This window comes from Portunus trituberculatus, chromosome 37 (assembly GCF_017591435.1).
Source record: "Portunus trituberculatus isolate SZX2019 chromosome 37, ASM1759143v1, whole genome shotgun sequence".
Lineage (NCBI taxonomy): Eukaryota > Metazoa > Arthropoda > Malacostraca > Decapoda > Portunidae > Portunus > Portunus trituberculatus.
Window position 1 is genome coordinate 4,804,996 of NC_059291.1, and position 21,691 is coordinate 4,826,686.

Here is a 21,691-nt window from a genome sequence, read left to right on the forward strand (position 1 = left end):
TCAGTTAGTTAATGTTTCTGGGGTTTTTTTTCTCTCTCTCTCTCTCTCTCTCTCTCTCTCTCTCTCTCTCTCTCTCTCTCTCTCTCCAAGAAACCAGAAAATTATCTAAATTTCTAAGAATAACACACAAGATGACAACGAGATGTGTCTGTCTGTCTGTCTGTCTGTCTGTCTGTCTGTCTGTCTGTCTGTCTGTCTGTCTGTCTGTCTGTCTGTCTGTCTGTCTGTCTGTCTCTCTCTCTCTCTCTCTCTCTCTCTCTCTCTCTCTCTCTCTCTCTCTCTCTCTCTCTGCCACGTCATTTTACCTGCGCCACTTGTGAATGATTCAAGTTACGCTGAGTTTCAAATTGATATGGTTACGTAAGTTTTTTCATTGTTTATTTTCTTTTCCTAATTCATTTGACCTGTATCGCTCACCACTGATTTACGGTGTTGAGTTCAGGTTAGGTTAGGTTAAGTTAGCTTTTGAGATTGGGTTAAAATTTGGTAAGGTTGATATTCGTTTACTATTGCTATTGTTGTTACTATTATTATTATTGTTATTATTATTATCATTAGCAGTAGTAGTATTAGTAGTATTAGTAGTAGTAGTAGTAGTAGTAGTAGTAGTAGTAGCAGTAGCAGTAGCAGTAGTAGTAGTAGTAGTAGCAGCAGTAGTAGTAGTAGTAGCAGTAGTAGCAGTAGTAGCAGTAGTAGCAGTAGTAGCAGTAGTAGCAGTAGTAGTAGTAGTAGTAGTAGTAGTAGTAGTAGCAGCAGTAGTAGCGGTCGTAGTATTTTGTAGAGTAATTTAACCTGAAAGACTAACGAATGACTTACCTTACGTTGGGTTAAGCTTGGAGTAATGGCATTTTTGCAACTCATTTAACTTGTGGCGTTTCAGCAGACGTAAATAACACACGTATGCTTCCAATTTATTATGTTGCGATCTACGTTTAAGATTAGTTTATCAATACTTTTTGCCAGCAACTTCAACTACGAATATCTTAACATCGATACCAGAAGCATGTATTACGTTACAATATGTTCAATTAGGCAAGGTGAGGATTACAGTAAGTTAGTGTCATTCTTCTCTTTGTCATTTTAAGTTTTTACCCCCTCAATACCATGTCGCGTTTCCATATTCATTCTGCTTACTATTTGATTTTATACAGCCTCAGAAGCTTATGGTGGGGATTAGAATAGTGAAGACTCTGCCCATTAGTCTTCTGACCTTCATAGACATCTTCCTAATGTCAATAAAATGGTCTAATCGTACATAAATCTGAAGGTAAAAATTCGTCTCAGTTTTGGAAGGGGTTAACATTTTACATCTGAAACTTAAACAGGATACAAGCACAATAATATACTGAAGGATTAGTACTATCATTATTTTTAAGTTACGATCATTTTAAACAATAAAAAATAGACGACAAAAGCTCAACACACACACACACACACACACACACACAATGTTAACAGGACAAGCCGGAATAAAAGTGAACAGCGGGGAACAATGCAAGGTCAATGGAGCATCAAAATTACATGATAGAATTGAGAACTAAGAAGAATAGAAGCAGAAAACCTAAACACATATACATTAGTCTTGAATTCAAAGCCACAAAATAACCTCACCTTTTGTGTACTCGCGCGTGTGAATGAAAACAAAAAAGAGGAAGGATAAATGTAAAAACGATAGAATGAAGGAATGAAAGGCCGGAGAGAAAGCATATTACATACAAATCTGCTCGTATACCTGACTGTCTTTTGTTTCTTTGTCACACCAGAGAGAGAGAGAGAGAGAGAGAGAGAGAGAGAGAGAGAGAGAGAGAGAGAGAGAGAGAGAGAGAGAGAGAGAGAGAGAGAGAGAGAGAGCAGGAACGGTTCTCTCATTATATAGTTTCAAATCACAATCGAAGTCGTAAATTAGCGATCACGCATCGAATGCCACATAAACCCACTCGTAAACAAGTGCCCAACGCAACGTGATAAAACAAGAGACCCATTACTTGCGTGGCGCCATTATGTTACACCACCACCACCACCACTACCATCACCACCATCACTACCACCACCATCACCACCACCATCACTACCACCACCATAACCACCACAATCACTACCAGGCGCCACACACACACACACACACACACAGAACAGCACCACTGGGATCGGTCATTTTCTGAAATTTATGGAGGCAAAGTAACATCAACAATAACAATTACACGTTGAGGTATTATTATTACTATTATTCTTTGCACAGCAGCAGCACCAGCACCCCGCCACAACCACACACACACACACACACACACACACACACACACACACACACACACACACACACACACACACACACACACAAGCGTTACGACATGCTAAAAGGCGCCACGAACAAAGAATATTCAACATGACTGATTCTGCCTCAGGTCCTCGCTCTTTATGGCACTCCTTTAGACTTTGTTCAGCACGCCAGAGTTATGACTGCACACACACACACACACACACACACACAAGAAGCCCCAGCGCCATCTCATCACCCCAACAACAGACGGTACTTAGCACGGTGTCGTCAAACAGGGCACCTCCCTCTGAAAAACCCTACGATGAGACGCTAACATCCGTGCATGCCATCCTTCAGCTTCCTGTTATGCATCTACACCTCTATGAAAAGATTGGTGATGCTAAGTTAAAGGTCAATGTCAGTGTACAAAACAGGATTAAGTTGTATTCCCAGGTCAATCTTTTATATATATATATATATATATATATATATATATATATATATATATATATATATATATATATATATATATATATATATATATATATATAAGAGAGGAGGACTGGTTAAGGGCAACAAAAAATATAAAGAAAAAAAAGGCACACTCAACTGCCAGTCTCCTTATACAGAGCCGATAGAAAGAGCCATGAGATCTAGTATCGTCAGAATCACTGTATGGAATGAGGCTGGAAGTAACAGGACACACATTTTTCCTTACAAACCTCATATAAAAAAAATAACTATGAAAATATGATAAGAGAGTCAGACATTAACCAAATTACGCCATCGCAAGAAGGCGGCAACATACAGTTCCGGCTAGGGTGACAACAGACCGCTACCTCTTCCATCGAGAAACCTCAATGACCTTAAAATCGAACGCTCTATCCCTCAGCTGTGAGTCGAACGCCCCACAAAGCAACTAGACCCTGAGACTCTGGAGACACGGGAGCTGCTGTTGGCGAGTCACTGTCTACACTCAACACTCAAATACCAGAAGTGTGTGTGTGTGTGTGTGTGTGTGTGTGTGTGTGTGTGTGTGTGTGTGTGTGTGTGTGTGTGTGTGTGTGTGTGTGTTTTATGATGTCGGCGCTGTGGTTTAGAACAACAAAAAGACTGAAAAAAGTGTCCAAAGGGTGTATAGACTAAAGGATTATCTAAAAATATGCAAACTGTCTAAAAAAAAACCTCCTTCTCTCTATGGACCATATTCTGCAACACTTCTACCTCGCATCTCCACTAAATTCCACAAAGGTTTTAGTTGAGGCTGCTCTGATTTTTAAGGGTGCCTTTCTTGTTCTAGTGAGAGACCAACAAGATTTTTACATTATTAAGGAGAAACATAATCGTATCTGTGGCCTTTGAAAACAGTCGTGGTAAGAGAGCAAAGCGTTTCAGACTACGGGCCTATGTGTGAGTGTATACTTGGTGGGCGTGGCAGGAGTGTGGCAGTCAGTCCCTCACTCAGAGGCATTGCACTCAACGCTAATTCATAGACATAGGAGACGCAAGTGAACGCATCGGTAATACCATACTTCCAAACACTTCATCCAGCTGTATCTCTCATTGACCCTCTAATAAGTGCATAGTGGTGGTGGTGGTGGTGGTGGTGGTGTTGATAGTAATTGATGATGGCGGATGATTGTGATGATGGCCGTTGATGGTGATGGTGTGGCAACGATAATCATTGAACACACTTATAGACATCGCGAACACACACACACACACACACACACACACACACACACACACACACACACACACACTATATATGACATTACCCACCACCACCATCATCACCACTACTACCACCAAGTCGATGGCCACCTGTTTACCAAGCGACGATAATTTTCTCGCAGATCCATACCGTATTAGTGGCTCTTTTGATAGCCGTTGCGCCACCACCACCGCTACTTGTTTGCTGCCCCGGATTTACTGTTTGCACCGCCCTTCCATCAAGCTCTCCCTCCCACCCAACCCTCCTTCCCTCCTTCATCACCGCCACATCAAACTATACCTTTCTTCCCTTCTTTTTCCTAACCTTCCTCTTTTTCATTACTACCCTTCAAAATGTTCTACCTTTTTCTACCTTCTTTATTACTTCTATCCCCTTTTCCTTCACCTCCTTTCCATTCCTTTCGTCTCCATCGTTCATAGTTTTTATCTTCTCCTATCATTTTTTTTTCTTTCCCTTTCCTCATTTTCTCTTTCTTTTATCTCCTTTCTTTCTATATTCCTACCTTCTTTCATCTCTCTTGATTATTTTCCCTTTCCCTTCAGCTCTCTTCAGTTTTCCTAATTTTCCCAAATGTACCCTTATCCTCAATTTCCATTTTCCTCACTCATTCCGTCCATTTCCCGATCATTTCTTAACCATTTCGAAAGCTTCACTCACTTTTACCACCCTCAAACTTCCCTTTCCCTCATCCCTCCCAGTTGTTTTCCTCCCTTCTCTAACTCTCCTCCATTACCCAATCCTCAATCATCCCTCCCTCACCCTCCAACTCTCCTTTCCCCAGCCCTCCACTCTCCTCATTCTCCTCCTCCTCTTCCCCACTCCGTTCCCAGACTGAGGTTAGCTGGCCGGGGTCTCAGACGGGGCTAGCAGGTCTTAATGAAAGGGCAAACAGGTGCACTCAGGTGATCCGTATACACCTGCCAGAGCCCAGCCCACCATCCCCGGCCCTCCACACACTCTCACCTGGGCGGCCGGGAGGTCTGGTCAAGTTTCACCGTGAATTATATAATATTTTTGACGGATCACGGTGCCGATGCCACTTTGATGGAAGCAGGCTATTTGGATTGCTTAAATTGCTTGCTCTGAGCCGCGTCAGGGTTACGGGGTTAGCACACGTTAGCGCTGGTTGGCTCGGCTCAGATCGGACTTGGATTCGTTGAGATCAGCCCAGCTATACGTCGTCAGGCAGTCTCCAGAGCTTCTTTAGATGGCCCTCTGCCGCTCCACTGCCCCTCGAATCGCACCTCTCATGCCTCAAATCCTATGAGGGCACGCTGCTTCTCCAGTCTCTTCGTCCTCCCTTCAGTCGCTGCAGTCTCCAAGGGCGCCACAGAGAGCCACAAGTCCCACTGCCTTTCATCTTGCTTTAGAATGAAGCAAAATAAACAAGGACGTGGACGTGGAAGTGTTTGATCAAGAGCATAACATCCAGCCTAGTCGAGACGCCCCTCTCCCCCCTCCATTCCAGCCCCCGCCTCACCTCCTCTCCTTCCCTCCTCAACTTGTGTGCGTTAATCAGACTGTGTGTGTGTGTGTGTGTGTGTGTGTGTGTGTGTGTGTGTGTGTGTGTGTGTGTGTGTGTGTGTGTGTGTGTGTGTGTGTGTGTGTGTGTGTGTGAATAAAAATATTTACGGTTACATTTCAAGTCGGTAAATATAAAATTATGACATGTTCCCTCAGCAGAAGAACAAACTAACACATACACAAGTTGGATTAATCCCGAGAACTCCGAACATTATAATGGTCAAAATATAATCAATGTTGGCTGGCTCTGCCCACCGACGCCCCACCACACTGACGTCAACCGCTGCACACACACACACTCACCAACCCACCAACCCACCACCACTCTTAACGCCAGCCTTGCTCTAACACTCAGTAACTGCGAACCGCCGCCTGCTACTGCTGTGTCCCCTCTTCACTGAGACACAGCCGATTAAAAAAAATATCTCCAAACTTAAAAATCAATGTTCTCTCATTTCTTTTCTAGGTGTATACATGTCCCTACAGGCAGATTGAAGGACAGGTCGTTAGAGAGAAATGGATAGGCACAAACACAAAGGGACACGCCCCTTGTAAGAGCTGAAAACAAGAGTGAGTTCCAAGAGCTTATAAAAAATACATATATGAAATAGTATAAATAAATGAATAATTCTTTGGGTAGTTTCTTTGGATGTTTACACTAGTGTGGGTAACAAGTTTGAAGCAGGTTAAATAAACAAATAAGTAAAAACATTAAACTGTGATGATTCTTAAAAAATGAGAGAGAGAGAGAGAGAGAGAGAGAGAGAGAGAGAGAGAGAGAGAGAGAGAGAGAGAGAGTGTGTGTGTGTGTGTGTGTGTGTGTGTGTGTGTGTGTGTGTGTGTGTGTGTCAAGACTGAAATTAATTTACTAGTATTCAAGGGGACCACGATCGCTGAAGAACATTAACTTGCATATGAAAACAAAGCTAAAATAAATAAAAAGCTTGCTTGTCACTGGCCTGGCGTGGCGTGTGTGGCAAACATGAAACAGCTGCGCAAGTGTCTGGGCGATCCTCAGTAACCACCACCACCACCACCACCACCACTAACACCATCATCATCATCACCACCATCACCACCACCACCACCACCACCGAGACCCGGGCATACACCAGACATCACAGGAACAGAACAGCTGGAATCGAGTTAGGAACATTACTCGTACATCATTACTAAAAGCTCCATCAATGTTGCTGCTTCTTAAAGATTTTCCGGGATTGAAGTCGATCTACATGGATGCCTCGTGCCTCGCCCATAATTGCTAATAGGTTGCTCAGTATTGTGTAAGGTTTAGTCTGCACTTATTACAGCAAGGCAATGGAGCTAAAATTACATCATTCCTTGTACAGTAGAGAGAGAGAGAGAGAGAGAGAGAGAGAGAGAGAGAGAGAGAGAGAGAGAGAGAGAGAGAGAGAGAATGTATACGATTAATGAATTATCCTCCCTGCTAGGCTAGTCTATAGGCCACGGAACTAATGTCTGACACTGGTAAGTCACGATGCTCCACCAACTAAATCAAAAGGACTAATGTGTGACGTGGCCTCCTGCTGCACAAACTTCCAGGGAATTCTCCTTCTGTTATTTGATCATTCTATTACAGGATCTCTTTGGGAATTTGCTTTTAAGTGGACATTTATCTTTTTTTTTTTTGCCATTAGTCTGAAGCTCGCCCTCTCACATATTATTATTCCTACTATTATTACTGTTATTATTATTATTATTATTATTATTATTATTATTATTATTATCAATACTGTTATTATTATTATTATTATTACTATTATATAGCTCAGCATTATATTTGTCTCCAATACAAAGATAACGTTTTCTCTATGCACCATCTATCTAAAGAAAATAGTCGTATATCTAAATCGGATGGGAAACTCGTAAATACTGAATATCTGACATTTGTTCTCGTAGGATCAAACAAACGAAATAACGAACATCTGTTACAACAACGCCTGGAAAGCAAACGCTGCCATTAAGGAACACTGATGAAGAAATTACAATGAGTTGCAGCTCCGTTAAAAGATAAACATAGAACATTAGAAATATATTAAATAATGAAAGGAGTGTTAATTAAGTAGCTGAGAATTTCTAAGGGATAAGTACAAATCTAAGACGAACTCTAAGAATATTTGTTAATACGGCCCCAGTTACACGCCAGGTATGAGCAGGATATGTATATATTGAAAGTAGGCTATACGTTTCCAGTCCCAGTTATGTCGCACATCATGCCAAAGGACATGTCACTAAATGTTGAGTTTGTTCAATGTTCCCCGTTAGGTTTATTCAAAATTTCGTCGGCATCGTCTGGCGGTACAGCAGAGTAGTCTAGTCAAATCTCAAGACATTATATTACTCTCTCTCTCTCTCTCTCTCTCTCTGCAAGTGATCTTTGATGGTGACTCTTACCGGAGGACGACCTAATCCAGGATTCTCTAATATTCTATGCTCCTTGGTCCATTTGGTGGTGAGCACTACATCAAAATAAAGAGCTTAATAAGAAACAGACAAAGACCAGCTAACATGTAGCCTAAGAAATAAGTCTCTGGTAGAGGGTATTGTTGAGCAGAGAAAAACTGAACACTGTCCGAATGTTTTCATCATGTCACACACATCACTTAATCAAGGTGATATAATCGTAAATGGATGACTCAGGATTAATATATCTACCACCATTTAACCGCCACACACAATAAACAATAACATCAACAACATAAGATATAGGTGACCTCATAACACCCTGATTCCTCAGTCGTGGCATCAGCACACACACACACACAAATACTGACCATTGGGTGAATACGATGAGTCTTCCATGTACAGCTGATGTGCTTGCTCAATCACTACTACCTTGCGCACGCAATGGAATAATGACAAGGCAATAGAAGCAATATGGTTTGAAGACGGCCTGAGGTCTGACCAACTATGTAAACAACCTCACAACACACGTCTTGAAGTCAGCGGTGGCGCTGCCATCAAATGGCTACCATGTCAGAGAAAACGTTATTTTTATGGATAACCCAAATATATATATGTACCTTTTTTTTGTAGTTTTTTTTCCCCTTATATATATATATATATATATATATATATATATATATATATATATATATATATATATATATATATATATATATATATATATATATATATATATATATATATATATATATATATATATATATATATATATATATATATATATATATATATATATATATATATATATATATATATATATATATATATATATATATATATATATATATATATATATATATATATATATTGGATGAATTCAATATTTCTTCTATGTGCATTAAGTAGAACATTTTGACTATAGAAATGGGTAACATAGTACTTAGAAGTTAGATGCCTGTTTAATACTGGTTAGGTCCACCTTCACAGTATTTGGAATGGAAACTTAACAAAGAAGTCAGATCAACTCATAATTTCATGAATGGAAATTAAATATATAAAAATTATATATCTGTACGCACTAAGTAAAACTATATACAAATAAATCTCACTCCTAACCCCAAAAGATTAAAAATAGAATGAAGGATAAAAGAAGTTAGGTAAAGTACAGATGAATTACCTGGAGGAGACACAGAACACACATGTCATGTATGCAGTTCTGAAGTTACCTGAGACATTCATCTAGAACAGCATTTCTCAACCTGGGGTGCTAGCACTCCTTGGGGGTCCTGCAATCAATTATAAGGGGTGCTGGGAAGTGATACACACACTTCACTTTCTTTTACCCATCTAATAACAAGATATTAGTTAGGGGTGATGGACTGCTTAGACATGACAACAGGGGGTGCTATGGTCGGAAAAGGTTGAGAAAAGCTGATCTAGAACAAAGTACAGATGGCAACAGGGGACATAGTGGTCTGAACGATGCATATGGAACAATAGAAAGTTGTATGGCTCTCATACGTTACCTGAAAGAATAAGGTTGGAAGGCACATAGATCAAAGGTGTACATTAATCAATTCTGTACACCTTTGATCTGTGTGCCTTCCAATTTTTCCATCTTATTCTTTGAGGTAAGTTATGACTGAGAGCCAAGACCTCCTGTTGTGTGTATTCTGTAACAGAATACATACAATGTAAATTGAAGGATGAATAGTGTGTGTGAACTCAGAATTCTTTTCTTTGTAGAAAAAAATAAGTTTCAGCACCTTTATGAATAAATCCCAGATATCAGAAATTGACGAGTGTTTAATATTGAATGTAGAAAGATTTGAGTGGTATGAGTTACAGGACTGAAACAGAATGTGAACTATGAAAACTGTCTGATTCTGCTTGCCATTGTTTGTCAAGACATTCTTTATGAAGTACTACTGACAAGATACACTTTCATACTGATAAGCAAGTCCCAAGTCATGTAGTATTATATAACCCTAAAAATGCATGGCACCCAATATTCACGTTAACTTTGAAGTTAATTCATAATACATATTTGGAATACTGATTTTATTTTGCTAAAAATGAAAGCATACATTACTTATTGCACTTCCACATCTACATCATACTCTAGAAAATATTAGGATAAGGTATAAATTGTGCATTATATTCATGCCAGTCAACAAGAGATAAAGGTGTTGAGAGGCCATGAATCTAAACTAACATTAAACTAGGAATGTAGTCTACTAAGGCATTCCATTCCTGACTGAATGCATATCATGTTACTTTGCTGCAGGATCATCTGATGTAGTTCAAGTAACCTTCACCGTACGACAAAACAAATCATACAAACACAGTAATGCTAAGACTAATCACCATAGATAGAATATTTGAATATCAATATCAAAGGAATGTTTTTAGTAAGGGCACAGAAAACAGGAAGCTGCAAAGGGAAACCATTCTGCTTACTCTTTTTTTTTCTCCATTTTACTTCTTAAAAGATAAAACAAGGAAGCAGCTCATGACAATTCTTTCCTTATATATAAAAAAAAAAAAAAGCACAGCATTGAAAAGAACAGAGTTCTCAAGAGGTAACATGTCAGCAGAGATTACTCCTCACAGAGCTTAAACCTTCCATGATCTCTTGACAACACAATGCTAACATATCACCGATGTATTTCCTCCCCGGCGCACCACCTCCACCTCTTCTGTGGCACAAACTCATCCTCTTGAAACCTTGTCTCACTAAATATTAGGAATGCACACAAACTTTTCCAAAATCAATCCAAAATGTTTATCAGGCATCAGATGAGCATTTGGGAGATGAAGAGGTGGGGCTATCCAAACATTAAGGGTATTTAAAGCAAGTAAACATCAACATTATCATTTCATGAACATATTTACTGCTCAGCAGAGTAGCTATCTAACCAGGTAAAACAAATATCCAAGATATAGACAACATTTGCTAGTTATGAATAAAATACTTCATTTAAACACAGCAACTAAATGCCATAAAATATTATACATTAAAAACTTTTGTACATTTGTTTAAGATTTTTTGTGCACTGTGTAAATTCATAACACTATCAAAGAAGCGAAAGTGACACACTGAATGTAAGAATGTAAGAATGGAAGACTATACTACATACAAGCTATTGTATAGGAAAAGTTATTGCAGAACCCAAAATGAGATTTGTTCACCTGGTTGTGACTGTATAAAATGCTATAAAAGTTTAGACCGACAAGCAATTGTGTGTATAAGTACTAGTGTTTTAAGTACTCACTTTCATCACAAGCTACTTGAGCCTTTTTAGAGAGCACACTGTTGTATGAAATAAAACCATGGTACATATCAGAGAAAATACACATTGCTTCACTTTCAACTTCTCCAAGATTCATCAAATACTGTAAATATAAATATATGGCAGTAAGCATAAAATGTGTTTAAAAATTAGAAAACATTAAGAGGTACTATGATATACAGCCTTACATGGATTCCAAGTGTGTCAGATATCTATGGCTTAACTCTGCTCTCAGGGACAATCTGACATTATACATACTGTTTGATACTAAAAGTTGAAAAGAAAATCATAACCTATTATGACTAGGGATTAGAAGTTTCATTTTTCAATAATTCAAATAGAATAAGAATAAAGCTTGATTTTTTTCCTTCAAGAATTTTGATGCACACAGGCTCTATCGCATTTACTGGAATGGAAAACCAGATCACATAACAAATACAGTGTTTCTAAATATGAAAAAATCAAGTGTCAGCTGCCTGTCAAATACAGCATTATGCATAAAATGTACAACTTTGCACCACATAAAGAATAAATAAAATAAAATATTTCTCAGTGTGCAACCTGAAGAAGACAATCTTTGAGTGAATAAGGAGCACCTGATCACATGCATCAAGCTTTACAAGGTAAGATGAGATTTCACAGCAATCAGAGGCACATAATTGAACTCTCATATATATATATATATATATATATATATATATATATATATATATATATATATATATATATATATATATATATATATATATATATATATATATATATATATATATATATATATATATATATATATATATATATATATATATATATATATACTGTACTGGTACTTCTAATAAATAAATCTCCCTTTAAATGTTCTCCTCCATCTAAACTCAACTTGTTCATGTTTGGTTTTCATTAGAGTATACTTACAATACAATACAAGTAGTATACAAGTTATAGAAATGAGACTATATTTTCCATCTTGTTAAAATTAACATTTTGAACTCGGATTCCCCATGTAAATATCACAACAACCTGAATTCTAATGCAGGCTGTTAAAAACTTTGTACAATAGTACTGTTACAGAACCCAAGGAAATACCCAAAGCTTGGCAGGTTTCTAAAGATATGGTTTAAGGATATTCAAGTGAGTAATTACAGTCCTGCTGAACTCATGGAATATCCTGTCACTTCTTGCCTTCATTTCACTATAAAGAAGGAAGTCTGGGATAGTACAAGACTGTTTGTGTTAAAGGAAGAACTTGTAGAGTGCAGGCCCCTTGGTGTAAGCCACCAAGGCAAAGCCTATGGTTATAAAGGATATGAACCAGGATTTCCAAGGAAACTGAAAAAAGAAAAAATGGTATTAAATAAAGGTGTTACTGCTATGGACAGCACATAATCATTACAAATAAGTAAATTATCTATCACATGACAAAAATTTGGGCTACAGAAACTATCTTGTCCTACCAACACCCACACCTCATACCTGCACTGGCTAGTTAACCACAAACATATAAGAAAAAAAATCTTGGCATATCACATACTCTGAGAGTTACACATTAACTAAGTACTCACGTTCTTAAGGGTAGGATAACGTTCCTCTGTCTGGCTTGCATTCTTTTTGAGGCCCAGCATGCGCCTGTAGAGACTCTTCTCTGACTCAGCCTCAAGGCGAGCTTTCTCCCTTATTTTTGCCAACTCCTGATGGATGAGACGAGAATCTGGCTCCAACTCCAGAGCTTTCTTGAGAAACGTGATGGAATCTTTCACCTTGCCTTGCAGGCCCAATACCTGGTATGTTTCAAGAACAGCTGTTAATCAAAATAAATATCTTTGCATTCTTACAAAAATACTTCAAATTATCTTGCAACTTTATATTCCCACCATACATTTGCAATCCTCTATTACTGGTTATTCAATTCCATCATACGCTTCCCTGGTCTCATTAAGGCAATATAACTTACTTTCCTTTCATTACAAGATTTTAACTGTCATTTTAACCAACATGCCCCATCCCCCTTCCTAAATCTTTTCTAATTTCACTATAAGTGATCTTTTCCATATATTCAATGCCAACTTCCAAGCAACATTTCAGTATTCCTACAACTTGTGCCAAACTAATTCATGTATCTAATGCATGCAATTGGTCATAAAATCTAATAATTTAATAATTTTATTAATTTCTGCTGTCTCTCCATTGAAGATTTTTCTTCCTCTTTTTATTTATATTTCAATTATCTATTCATTTATTTATTTTTTCTATTAAGTTATTGCATCCTCATACAACACTGCTTATGTATCACATCTACCTCATTGTCAACTTTTAAATAAAAAAAAACTTTCTACATATTCTATATATCTTCTTATTAAAGCCTTTTCTTTATATACATCCCATTTGCCATTATCGAAAAAATGAATGCTGCACCCACCTTTCCCTTCCTGAACAAAGCCTTCACATTGTCAGGCTGACACCTCAACACAGCCTCCAAGGACTTCAGAGCTACATCATAGGCCTCAATCCTCATCTGAGCTGCACCCATGTTGTTCAGGGCCTTTAATCGCTCTGTAAGAATGGTCTGAACCTCTGGCCTCACATCTTCCTGCAATGACAAGATAGTGCAGAGTGAAAAAATTTTCAGCACAACCTTTCACCAAAGATTAAATCCATTCTCCTAAAAATACAATGCTGACTCATATGATTTCTACATAAATATTCTTCTACCAAAAAAAGATGTTACCACAAATATGTTTGTTAAACTTATAAAACAGACAGTCGAAGAACAGAAGAAAGACAGAGCAAACGTAAACTGCATTCATTGAAGACATGCAACAAGTAACACTATCACAACTGTAACAAATGGCCAAAGATTGAAATAACTGGTAAAGACAGACCATCAATACTGCACCCATATGACACAACAGTAAGGCATTATACCCACACCAGTACCCTCTTTCTCCAACATTCCAAGGATAAAGACTGAATGCATAAGCAATTCTGCACTCCCTTACCCCATACTCCACTTCAGCATCATCCAAAAAGTCCACTGCTGCACTGTAACATTGTATGGCCTTGGCATACTCCCCTCGGTTGAACCACCAGTTGCCTCGTTCACGCTTGCGATTCCTGAAAGTCAAAGAGAAAAAGGTTTATGGCCCATCTGACAGAGTTCTAAGAAACAAGCCATCAATATGCTTTGTGCCCCAATCTGCCCCATGGATGCCAATCTTACCCAATCTCCATGCGCTGGTCCAGAGACAGGGAATCGGGCGACTGCTCTGGGAAGAAGTCCAGCAGCTCCACACAGTATGTTATGTTGGCATCTCCTGGGATGCTCGGAGGCAGGCCATTACTCCCATATGCAAACCTAGATGCATACATTCATTAATGACCATGAGCTTACACCTAAAGAAACAATAAATAAGAATAAAGACATTTAATAAAAGACAAAACGTAATTACATGAAGTAGCTATAACATAAAATCAATAAATATGAAGACTTCACCTAACACAAGCACATACAGAAAACACACAAGTTAAATTGTTTTAAAAAATGTCATTATGTATAGGGTGGCATATGCAAAACAAAGACAGAGGAAGAAAGGCAGAAAAGTTCTTCATAAATAAATAACTGCAACATAAATGTCATAGAATCATGTCTTAAATGTAACTAATATTGCACAATGCAGGTTCCAATATTGATGACCAATCAATTATGACAACAGATCAGATATGCACAATATCCAGACAAATGCAACTTCCACACGTGCTGTGCATAGATATTGAGAAACTGCTGTTCTAATAATGAAGTTAGACACTGTCATGGATAATTACACTATTAGTAAATCTTTCAGCTTCAGCCTCATAATAAGACAGTCCTTACCTGGGTCCCATGTAGACGTCAGCAATTTCTCCTTTGTCCATTAGAGGCAGAACCATTTCCAAACCAAGAATTACCTGAAAGAAAAAAATTAACAGATAAACACCATGCATATACTTTTTGCTTTCTTATCTTCAACTTAATTTCAATAACAGAGAAAGTTTGCACATAAGGAAACCACTTTCTCCTTCCTAGATGTAATAGTACACTAGAATATTGAACTTGCTTATAAATGATAATAACAATAAGAGTACATGGAGGAGCAGGTCATACCTCACAATCACCAATTGTGAAGGTCAGCTCATCATGGACATCCACTGCTGTGCCATCCTCCAGCTGTCCACTTGCTCGCACTACCACTGCATGTCCCTTGCTGGGCCTGGACTCAACAATCCCAGCCTTTATTACCTGTGAGCAAGGTAATAAAGTGGCAGAGTTACTTATGCCATCATCTATTCACCAAACGTAAATGTAATGTAACTATTGGTAGATATTTCCTTATTTACCTCTCATAGGAAATGACATGAAAACATCTCACGTACCTTCTTCTTGAGATCTCCGCTACCAAGGATGTCCACCCATTCATCCTCTGGCTCCTCATCCTTACCCTCCACACTAACCTCCTCCACCTTCTCCACCTTAACTTCCTTGGACTGTTCAACTTCAGGCATTTTTTAATCTTCCTGAAAAAGTAAATGTTACTTGAAATTTCCATGTCACATGACAAAGCTTTTATCTATTGCTGAGGCAATGGTAACAAGTTATGAACAATTCTTGGAAAAAACAAATGAGTTAATGAAAAAAAACAATCTATCAAGAGAACCTGAAAATTTCTTGTAGAAGGAACAAGGTTGAAAGAAATATAAAAACCAATAGATGGACTTGGATAACTAAAATGAAAATGAATAACATAAAATATAACAGACTACAATGATTAGTGAAGTGATGGTGACCAGACAGATGTCAGTGATTATTTATGGCTTAAATAGTAATATACAGGCTTCCATTGCTACGATGATACTAATGGTGAGGGTTTGCATGTTTGAGTATTCATTCATAGCTATCAATAGGAATTATAAATTATATCATTGAATCAATAATGAAATGTAACCAACTGTCTCAAAATCCCTCAAAATTCAGGCACAATTCAAATTTAATATAAAAAAAATAATTAACAAGTATAAATGTTTATCATAATTAATATAAAATTATAGGATAACACAGTACACAACACTCCAAAATTATCTACTCTCAGCATTAATTATCTCAGTGTTTCTATGACACTACAAAGCCAGGCATTACGAGGTCTCAAAAATGACAATGACACAATAATAGAACAACTGAAAGAAAAGAACATAAGAATAAAAAATTAGTCACAGAAAACACATTATGTCACCCCAGCACACATCTGACAGCTATACCAAGAGATCAGTGAGCAGAGAGGTGGTCTTCAGTACTCCTCCATCTGGCCTGATCTGGGGAAGGATCAAAGGAAGAGTAGTGAAGGGTGGCGGTGACCTGATCAATAGGCTGGAATGTGCAAGGGAGGAATGTGGTGATGTTGAGAGCAGGTACTCAGGTAAAATGACAAAGGTGGGCAATGCATGTTAACTTTTCGTCTCCAATACTTGTGTGTTATATAATCTGGGTGAGAAATAAAGGCATTTCTAGATAATAAGTCCATGCCTCCCATCCTCCCACCTCATACCACCAAACCAAGCTTGTTGGCCTGTATGAAATCCAGGTCTTTAGGGGAGGTGAGACAAAAAAAAAAGTTAAATATGGTCATTCAAAACTCTAGGGGAATTTTCCATATTTTAAATTTCTCTAACCTAATCTAGCCCGGGGAGTGTGACCCATGGACGCTCCACAAGGACATTAAACTAACCTATCTAAACCTAACCTAGCTACGGGTAATATAAAAGAGGTATTTACTGATGGGTTACATAAACAGGATTTACTCTACCTCCTGCGGGGTGAATGAACGATAACCGATCTGAAAGCAAGTCTCGCCGAACATCACCCACAGATATGAACATTCACCATCACTGCAACCAAATCTCACACACCGGCATTTTCAAATTACTACGCACTATACGGCGTTAAATAATGTATGTTTATCTACTTCATTTTTTTTTTTTTTTTTGGAGAGGGGGCGAGTGCTAACCTTTTAACTTTAAAACAGTCTTGTTCTTGTTCTTGTTGGGGATCTGTGGCCTTGTAGGGAGTTGTGGTACAGCCTCTAATGCCCCAAGGTGGTGATAACAGGTAGGTTATCTAGAACAATCTCTCGCCACACTCCCCTTTGATCCCCGCCTGCAGTCAGCTGAGAGCCTGAGCCTGTTATTGTTTAGTTGGAACTTGGAGATGCTGGTGTGCTGTCTTTTCATCGGCACCAATCAGCATCTTTCTATAATATTGTTTTCCCTACACTTTTAAATTTTTGGGTTTATCTTGTATTCACTGTATTTTCTTAATTTTGAGACTTGTTTTTCTCTTATTCTTAGCTCTCTTTTCGTTTTTTTTTTTTTTCTTTTACGTTTGCTTCTTGATATCTTCACTGTTGATTTCCTGGTATCTTTTACCTAGTCTCTCTTTTCTTACAAAGTTCAATTAGAGTTATTTCGGTTTCTTTTACATTGCTCTCATTGAAAAGATACTCTTCAGTGAGCTGCTCTTCTTGGTCTTGGTAGCTTTGAATTATTTCCCTGGTTCCATTTCATAGCACCACGTGATAGTTTATTAAACTTCCCACTTATACGTATAATACCTCATACTGCCAATAACAACTCTGTGGCTTTAATACCCCGTCTTTTCAGAAACACTGTGCCACACTCCCTCTCTCCCTCAGACAAGACATGACTCTCAATTAATAATTCATAATTAATATTGTTTAACCAAAGCAACAGTGAAAGAGTCAACTACCCAGCTTGCATGAATAATAATCCTGAACATGTATATCTACTGGAGCTGAAAAAAATGCAGAAATTCCTTCAATTTTATTAAAATCCAATATAATTTCAATTAATAAAAATACCTAAAAATTCAAGAACATTACAATAACCCACATAATTCAAGTGGCTGCAACTGACACCCCATAAAACAATACTGCCCACACGTAAGTAGCAAGACATGAGTCTCACATATGAGTTCACCAGTCAAACTTCTCTCAAAAAATAAGCTACATTGTTGGAATGGATAAAGGAATTTGGAAGTCTTTGAAAGCTCAGTTTACAATATCATTAACAAATGTTATGACAACAAAAATCTATAATCAGTTAAAAATAAATAAATACAAAGAATAATATTACAACTTGAAGCATCCCAAACTTCCTATTTCATCACATGTACTTTGCCTTTCTGATAATATTAAAGTTCACATGGACCTATACTGTGTCCTAATGACATGAGTATTCCAACCAATCCTGAGGCCAAGAACAGTGCTGTGATACAAACATATGTTATTCAGGTATATAAAAGCACATGCACTCCTGATACTATACTTTGATTTGCTTGCTTTGGAGCTTTCACCAGCAAAGTATTCGAGGCTCGTAATACATTTCAAAAACAGATCACAATACTGAATGTGTGTGTTAGAATGCATGGGTACCTACACCTCTATCTTAATTATGTTGTGTGGATGTATAGATATTTCAAAGCAATCATGATAATGGATAGGCATTATTCTGTAGTTATAAATGCTTATACTACAAAATATTACGCATATGGCAGTGGTAAATATTCTAGCACTTTATGCAATATTGCTCATAAAAGTTCCACACATGTGTAAGACTGGCCATTGATGCTTACATATATCAACTTTTTCAAAAGCAATAACAAGATCAAAAGTATTGGCGTGTTTCCTACTTGCAGGTGGTACTGTCCCAAGGCTGGAAGTTACAGTACAGTAAACTTAATTGAAACAATGACTGAGTACATCTAAAGATAAAATAAAAATAGTAAACATAGTTGAAATATTGACTCAGTATATCTAAAAATAAAATAAAGATATGAAAACACACAGATAATGAATACTTTCCAAAATTGATTGAGCGACAGAACTAATGATCTCCACAGAAAATACTGAAAATGTTTTTGACATATCATGGAACAATGACATGCACACTAATTTCATACCAAAGCATGTCTCATTACATGCATATATTACAGAAGACCCTGAAGGTATTTGGCTGCACACAGGCCCTTTCTCTTCACCATAGGAACAATGACTCAGCCTCTCAATACTTTACTTCATGACACTTCCTGCACTGACTATTGGTGCCTGTGGATAAAATAAATCATTTGCACACAAACGCATCATATTTTGCAGGAAAATATGAGCCACAAGATGAGCATTCACTCTCAGACCATTCTGTCCCATCTGGTGTATGTAGCATGAACTGTAAAGGAATTATTGTCTATATGTCACACATTGAGTTTTTGGAGGTGAACATATTAAGGGAATGTGGCACAATTAAAATGTCTATGACTAGAGGGTCAAAGATATGCAACAGCAAGTAAGTACGGAAAAATAAAATGTATAGCTCTAAATATGAAGAAAAATATTGTGCATTGACTGAATGTAATTTGTGATAGTTAGCTTCTAGACATTTCTTTCTGAACTCCTAAATTTGTGCTACATTATCTCTCAACACTACATAATGATATAGATGTCATGTGGCCACACATAAGCCAACGCACTTCCTTCACCACCTAGTCCAATAAATCTTTGCACAACAAACACTCACAAAGTTCAACATTCACCTATCATAAAAATCATTATCACAAGATAGCTTTTTAACAATGCAATCATTGGAAAATTTTGTTTAGTCATCTACTTGATAAAATGCAGGTTAAAGGAATATATTTTCATTTTCAAAATATATTTATACCATCATACACACACGCAAACTAAAATACCAATTCCCTGAAACCATCAAGTTCAAGATATTTTCATCTTAGAGGCAGTTCTATCAGCTGTGGAATGGTGGCAAGTTAAATCATCTTCCGGATCATGTAGTTGAGAATGCCCCCATGCTTGAAGTAGGTCAGCTCCACATCAGTGTCAAAGCGCAGGATTGTGTTGAAGGAACGGTTACCCATCTGTTGGGAAATTCATGAATGCTTAGAAAAAATTACTAAATAAAAAGATAAAACTGAGTCATCACACTACCATGGCAAGCAGTATGTGACACTCCTTTATATGCAAGAAAACAATATCAAACAATATCTCTTTCCTCGAAGATTAATTTTACACAGACATGCTGTTGTTCAAGTATGAAAAAAAGTCTCTGTTTCAGTGATGATTAACAAAAAAATTCCCTCACCTGCACTGGAATAGTCATGCCAGTTTTCAGCTCCTCGGGAAGCTTTATAGTGAAAGCTTCTTTTCCAGTGATTCCCAAGGTGGTGGCATTCTCTCCGCTCATGTACTGGAGAGGAATAATGCCCATGCCCACCAGGTTGCTGCGGTGGATGCGCTCATAGGATTCTGCAATCACTGCACGCACACCCTGCAAATGGGAAAAATAATATGTAGTACTTACATATACCTATAAATAGTTAAACACTGGGAAAAGTAAATAAAAGGCTATATAACATTACACACTTAATATAATTCTATATAACTTGGCCTTCTCATCGATCAGATTTATATAAGTCAATAAAGAACTACCTGAAATATCAACTTAGTTCTCAATATACAAACTCCTCCATGAAGTCTAAAAAAATTACTTAATGTTTATCTTAAACCTTTAAAAAAAACAAGAGAGCACATTTATCAACAATGAACATCAACAGCATGAGTCCCTTACCAAGAGGAACGGTCCCTTAGCTGCCCAGTCTCGTGAGGAGCCCGAGCCATACTCCTTCCCAGCCAAGATGATCACCGGCTGCTTCTCTTCACGATAACGGTCAGCTGCATCGAACACATCCATCTGCATGTTGAAGAAGTGGTTAGTACATGAATAACTTTATTGCTTCATTGACAGTCATATTTTCATGACATTAGAGAAATGTGTACCTCCTCCTGAGATGGGACATGGAGGGTGCGGGGCCCAGTCTTCTTGGCCAGTTTGTTCACCAGCCTGATGTTGGCAAATGTCCCTCGAGCCATCACAGCATCATTTCCTCTTCGAGAACCATAGGAGTTAAATTCTCGAGGGGTAAGGCTGAAAATTAATTTTATCATTTAATTAAAACTCAATACAGATACATCCTTGATATAAAATTCACCATAATACGAACCTTAATCGAAACCAGATCAGATAATACCTATAACAATGCTTAATATGGAAAAAAAAAATTTCATGTGTCTACAAATGAGTGATATTTTCATTTTCAATTTTTTTCAACATTTAACCAACTTCTTGTGATACATACTCACAAAAAATATAATCATCCAAACTACGTCACAACACAACTTGCATTCTTATCTACTCTCTAATAGGCAAGGGCACACATTTTACAATACAAGAATGTGGATTTTCAAATGCTATTCATAGAGGAATTATCACAGGACAATTTTTTACACTGTCATGAAAGCCACAAGAATGCTTTGTTTCTCACCCTTTAGCAGCAAGGTAACGTGC

General features: G+C 37.7%; 2 protein-coding genes across 4 annotated transcripts in view; both read right to left on the reverse strand.

Annotated features, from left to right (window-relative positions):
• Positions 1-9,989: 9,989 nt before the first annotated feature.
• On the reverse strand, positions 9,990-17,473 carry LOC123513862 (peptidyl-prolyl cis-trans isomerase FKBP8-like). 2 transcript variants are annotated; one of them, XM_045271289.1, is made up of 10 exons: positions 17,269-17,473; positions 16,523-16,576; positions 15,644-15,784; positions 15,375-15,509; positions 15,105-15,178; positions 14,454-14,588; positions 14,233-14,347; positions 13,653-13,823; positions 12,799-13,014; positions 9,990-12,565 (listed from the first exon to the last, which is right to left on the reverse strand). In XM_045271289.1, the coding sequence occupies exons 3-10, from the start codon at positions 15,770-15,772 to the stop codon at positions 12,470-12,472; spliced, it is 1,071 nt and encodes a 356-aa protein (XP_045127224.1). In that variant the 5' UTR covers positions 15,773-15,784; positions 16,523-16,576; positions 17,269-17,473; the 3' UTR covers positions 9,990-12,469. The 2 variants fall into 2 exon arrangements, with proteins under 2 accessions (XP_045127224.1, XP_045127223.1); XM_045271288.1 differs by lacking the exon at positions 16,523-16,576.
• A 615-nt stretch (positions 17,474-18,088) lies between these two features.
• LOC123513861 (cytoplasmic aconitate hydratase-like) overlaps positions 18,089-21,691 on the reverse strand; it is a 30,093-nt gene continuing 26,490 nt past the window's right edge. For both annotated transcript variants that reach the window (XM_045271285.1, XM_045271286.1), the window contains 5 exons: positions 21,669-21,691; positions 21,124-21,271; positions 20,915-21,037; positions 20,429-20,614; positions 18,089-20,204 (listed from right to left, as the gene is read on the reverse strand). The exon at positions 21,669-21,691 is cut by the window's right edge and continues 114 nt beyond it. In XM_045271285.1, coding sequence (XP_045127220.1) covers positions 20,097-20,204; positions 20,429-20,614; positions 20,915-21,037; positions 21,124-21,271; positions 21,669-21,691 — 588 coding nt within the window. In that variant the 3' untranslated portion in view covers positions 18,089-20,096. The remainder of the gene's footprint in view (positions 20,205-20,428; positions 20,615-20,914; positions 21,038-21,123; positions 21,272-21,668) is intronic.

What these genes read in the sequence shown, in the direction of transcription:
- LOC123513862 (XM_045271288.1), bottom strand. Translation starts at nt 15,772, where the DNA reads ATGCCTGAAGTTGAACAGTCCAAGGAAGTTAAGGTGGAGAAGGTGGAG. An exon ending in GCGGAGATCTCAAGAAGAAG is followed by an intron (nt 15,510 to 15,643) that starts GTACGTGAGATG and finishes CCTTGCTCACAG; the next exon opens with GTAATAAAGGCTGGGATTGT. An exon ending in TCACAATTGGTGATTGTGAG is followed by an intron (nt 15,179 to 15,374) that starts GTATGACCTGCT and finishes TTTTTCTTTCAG; the next exon opens with GTAATTCTTGGTTTGGAAAT.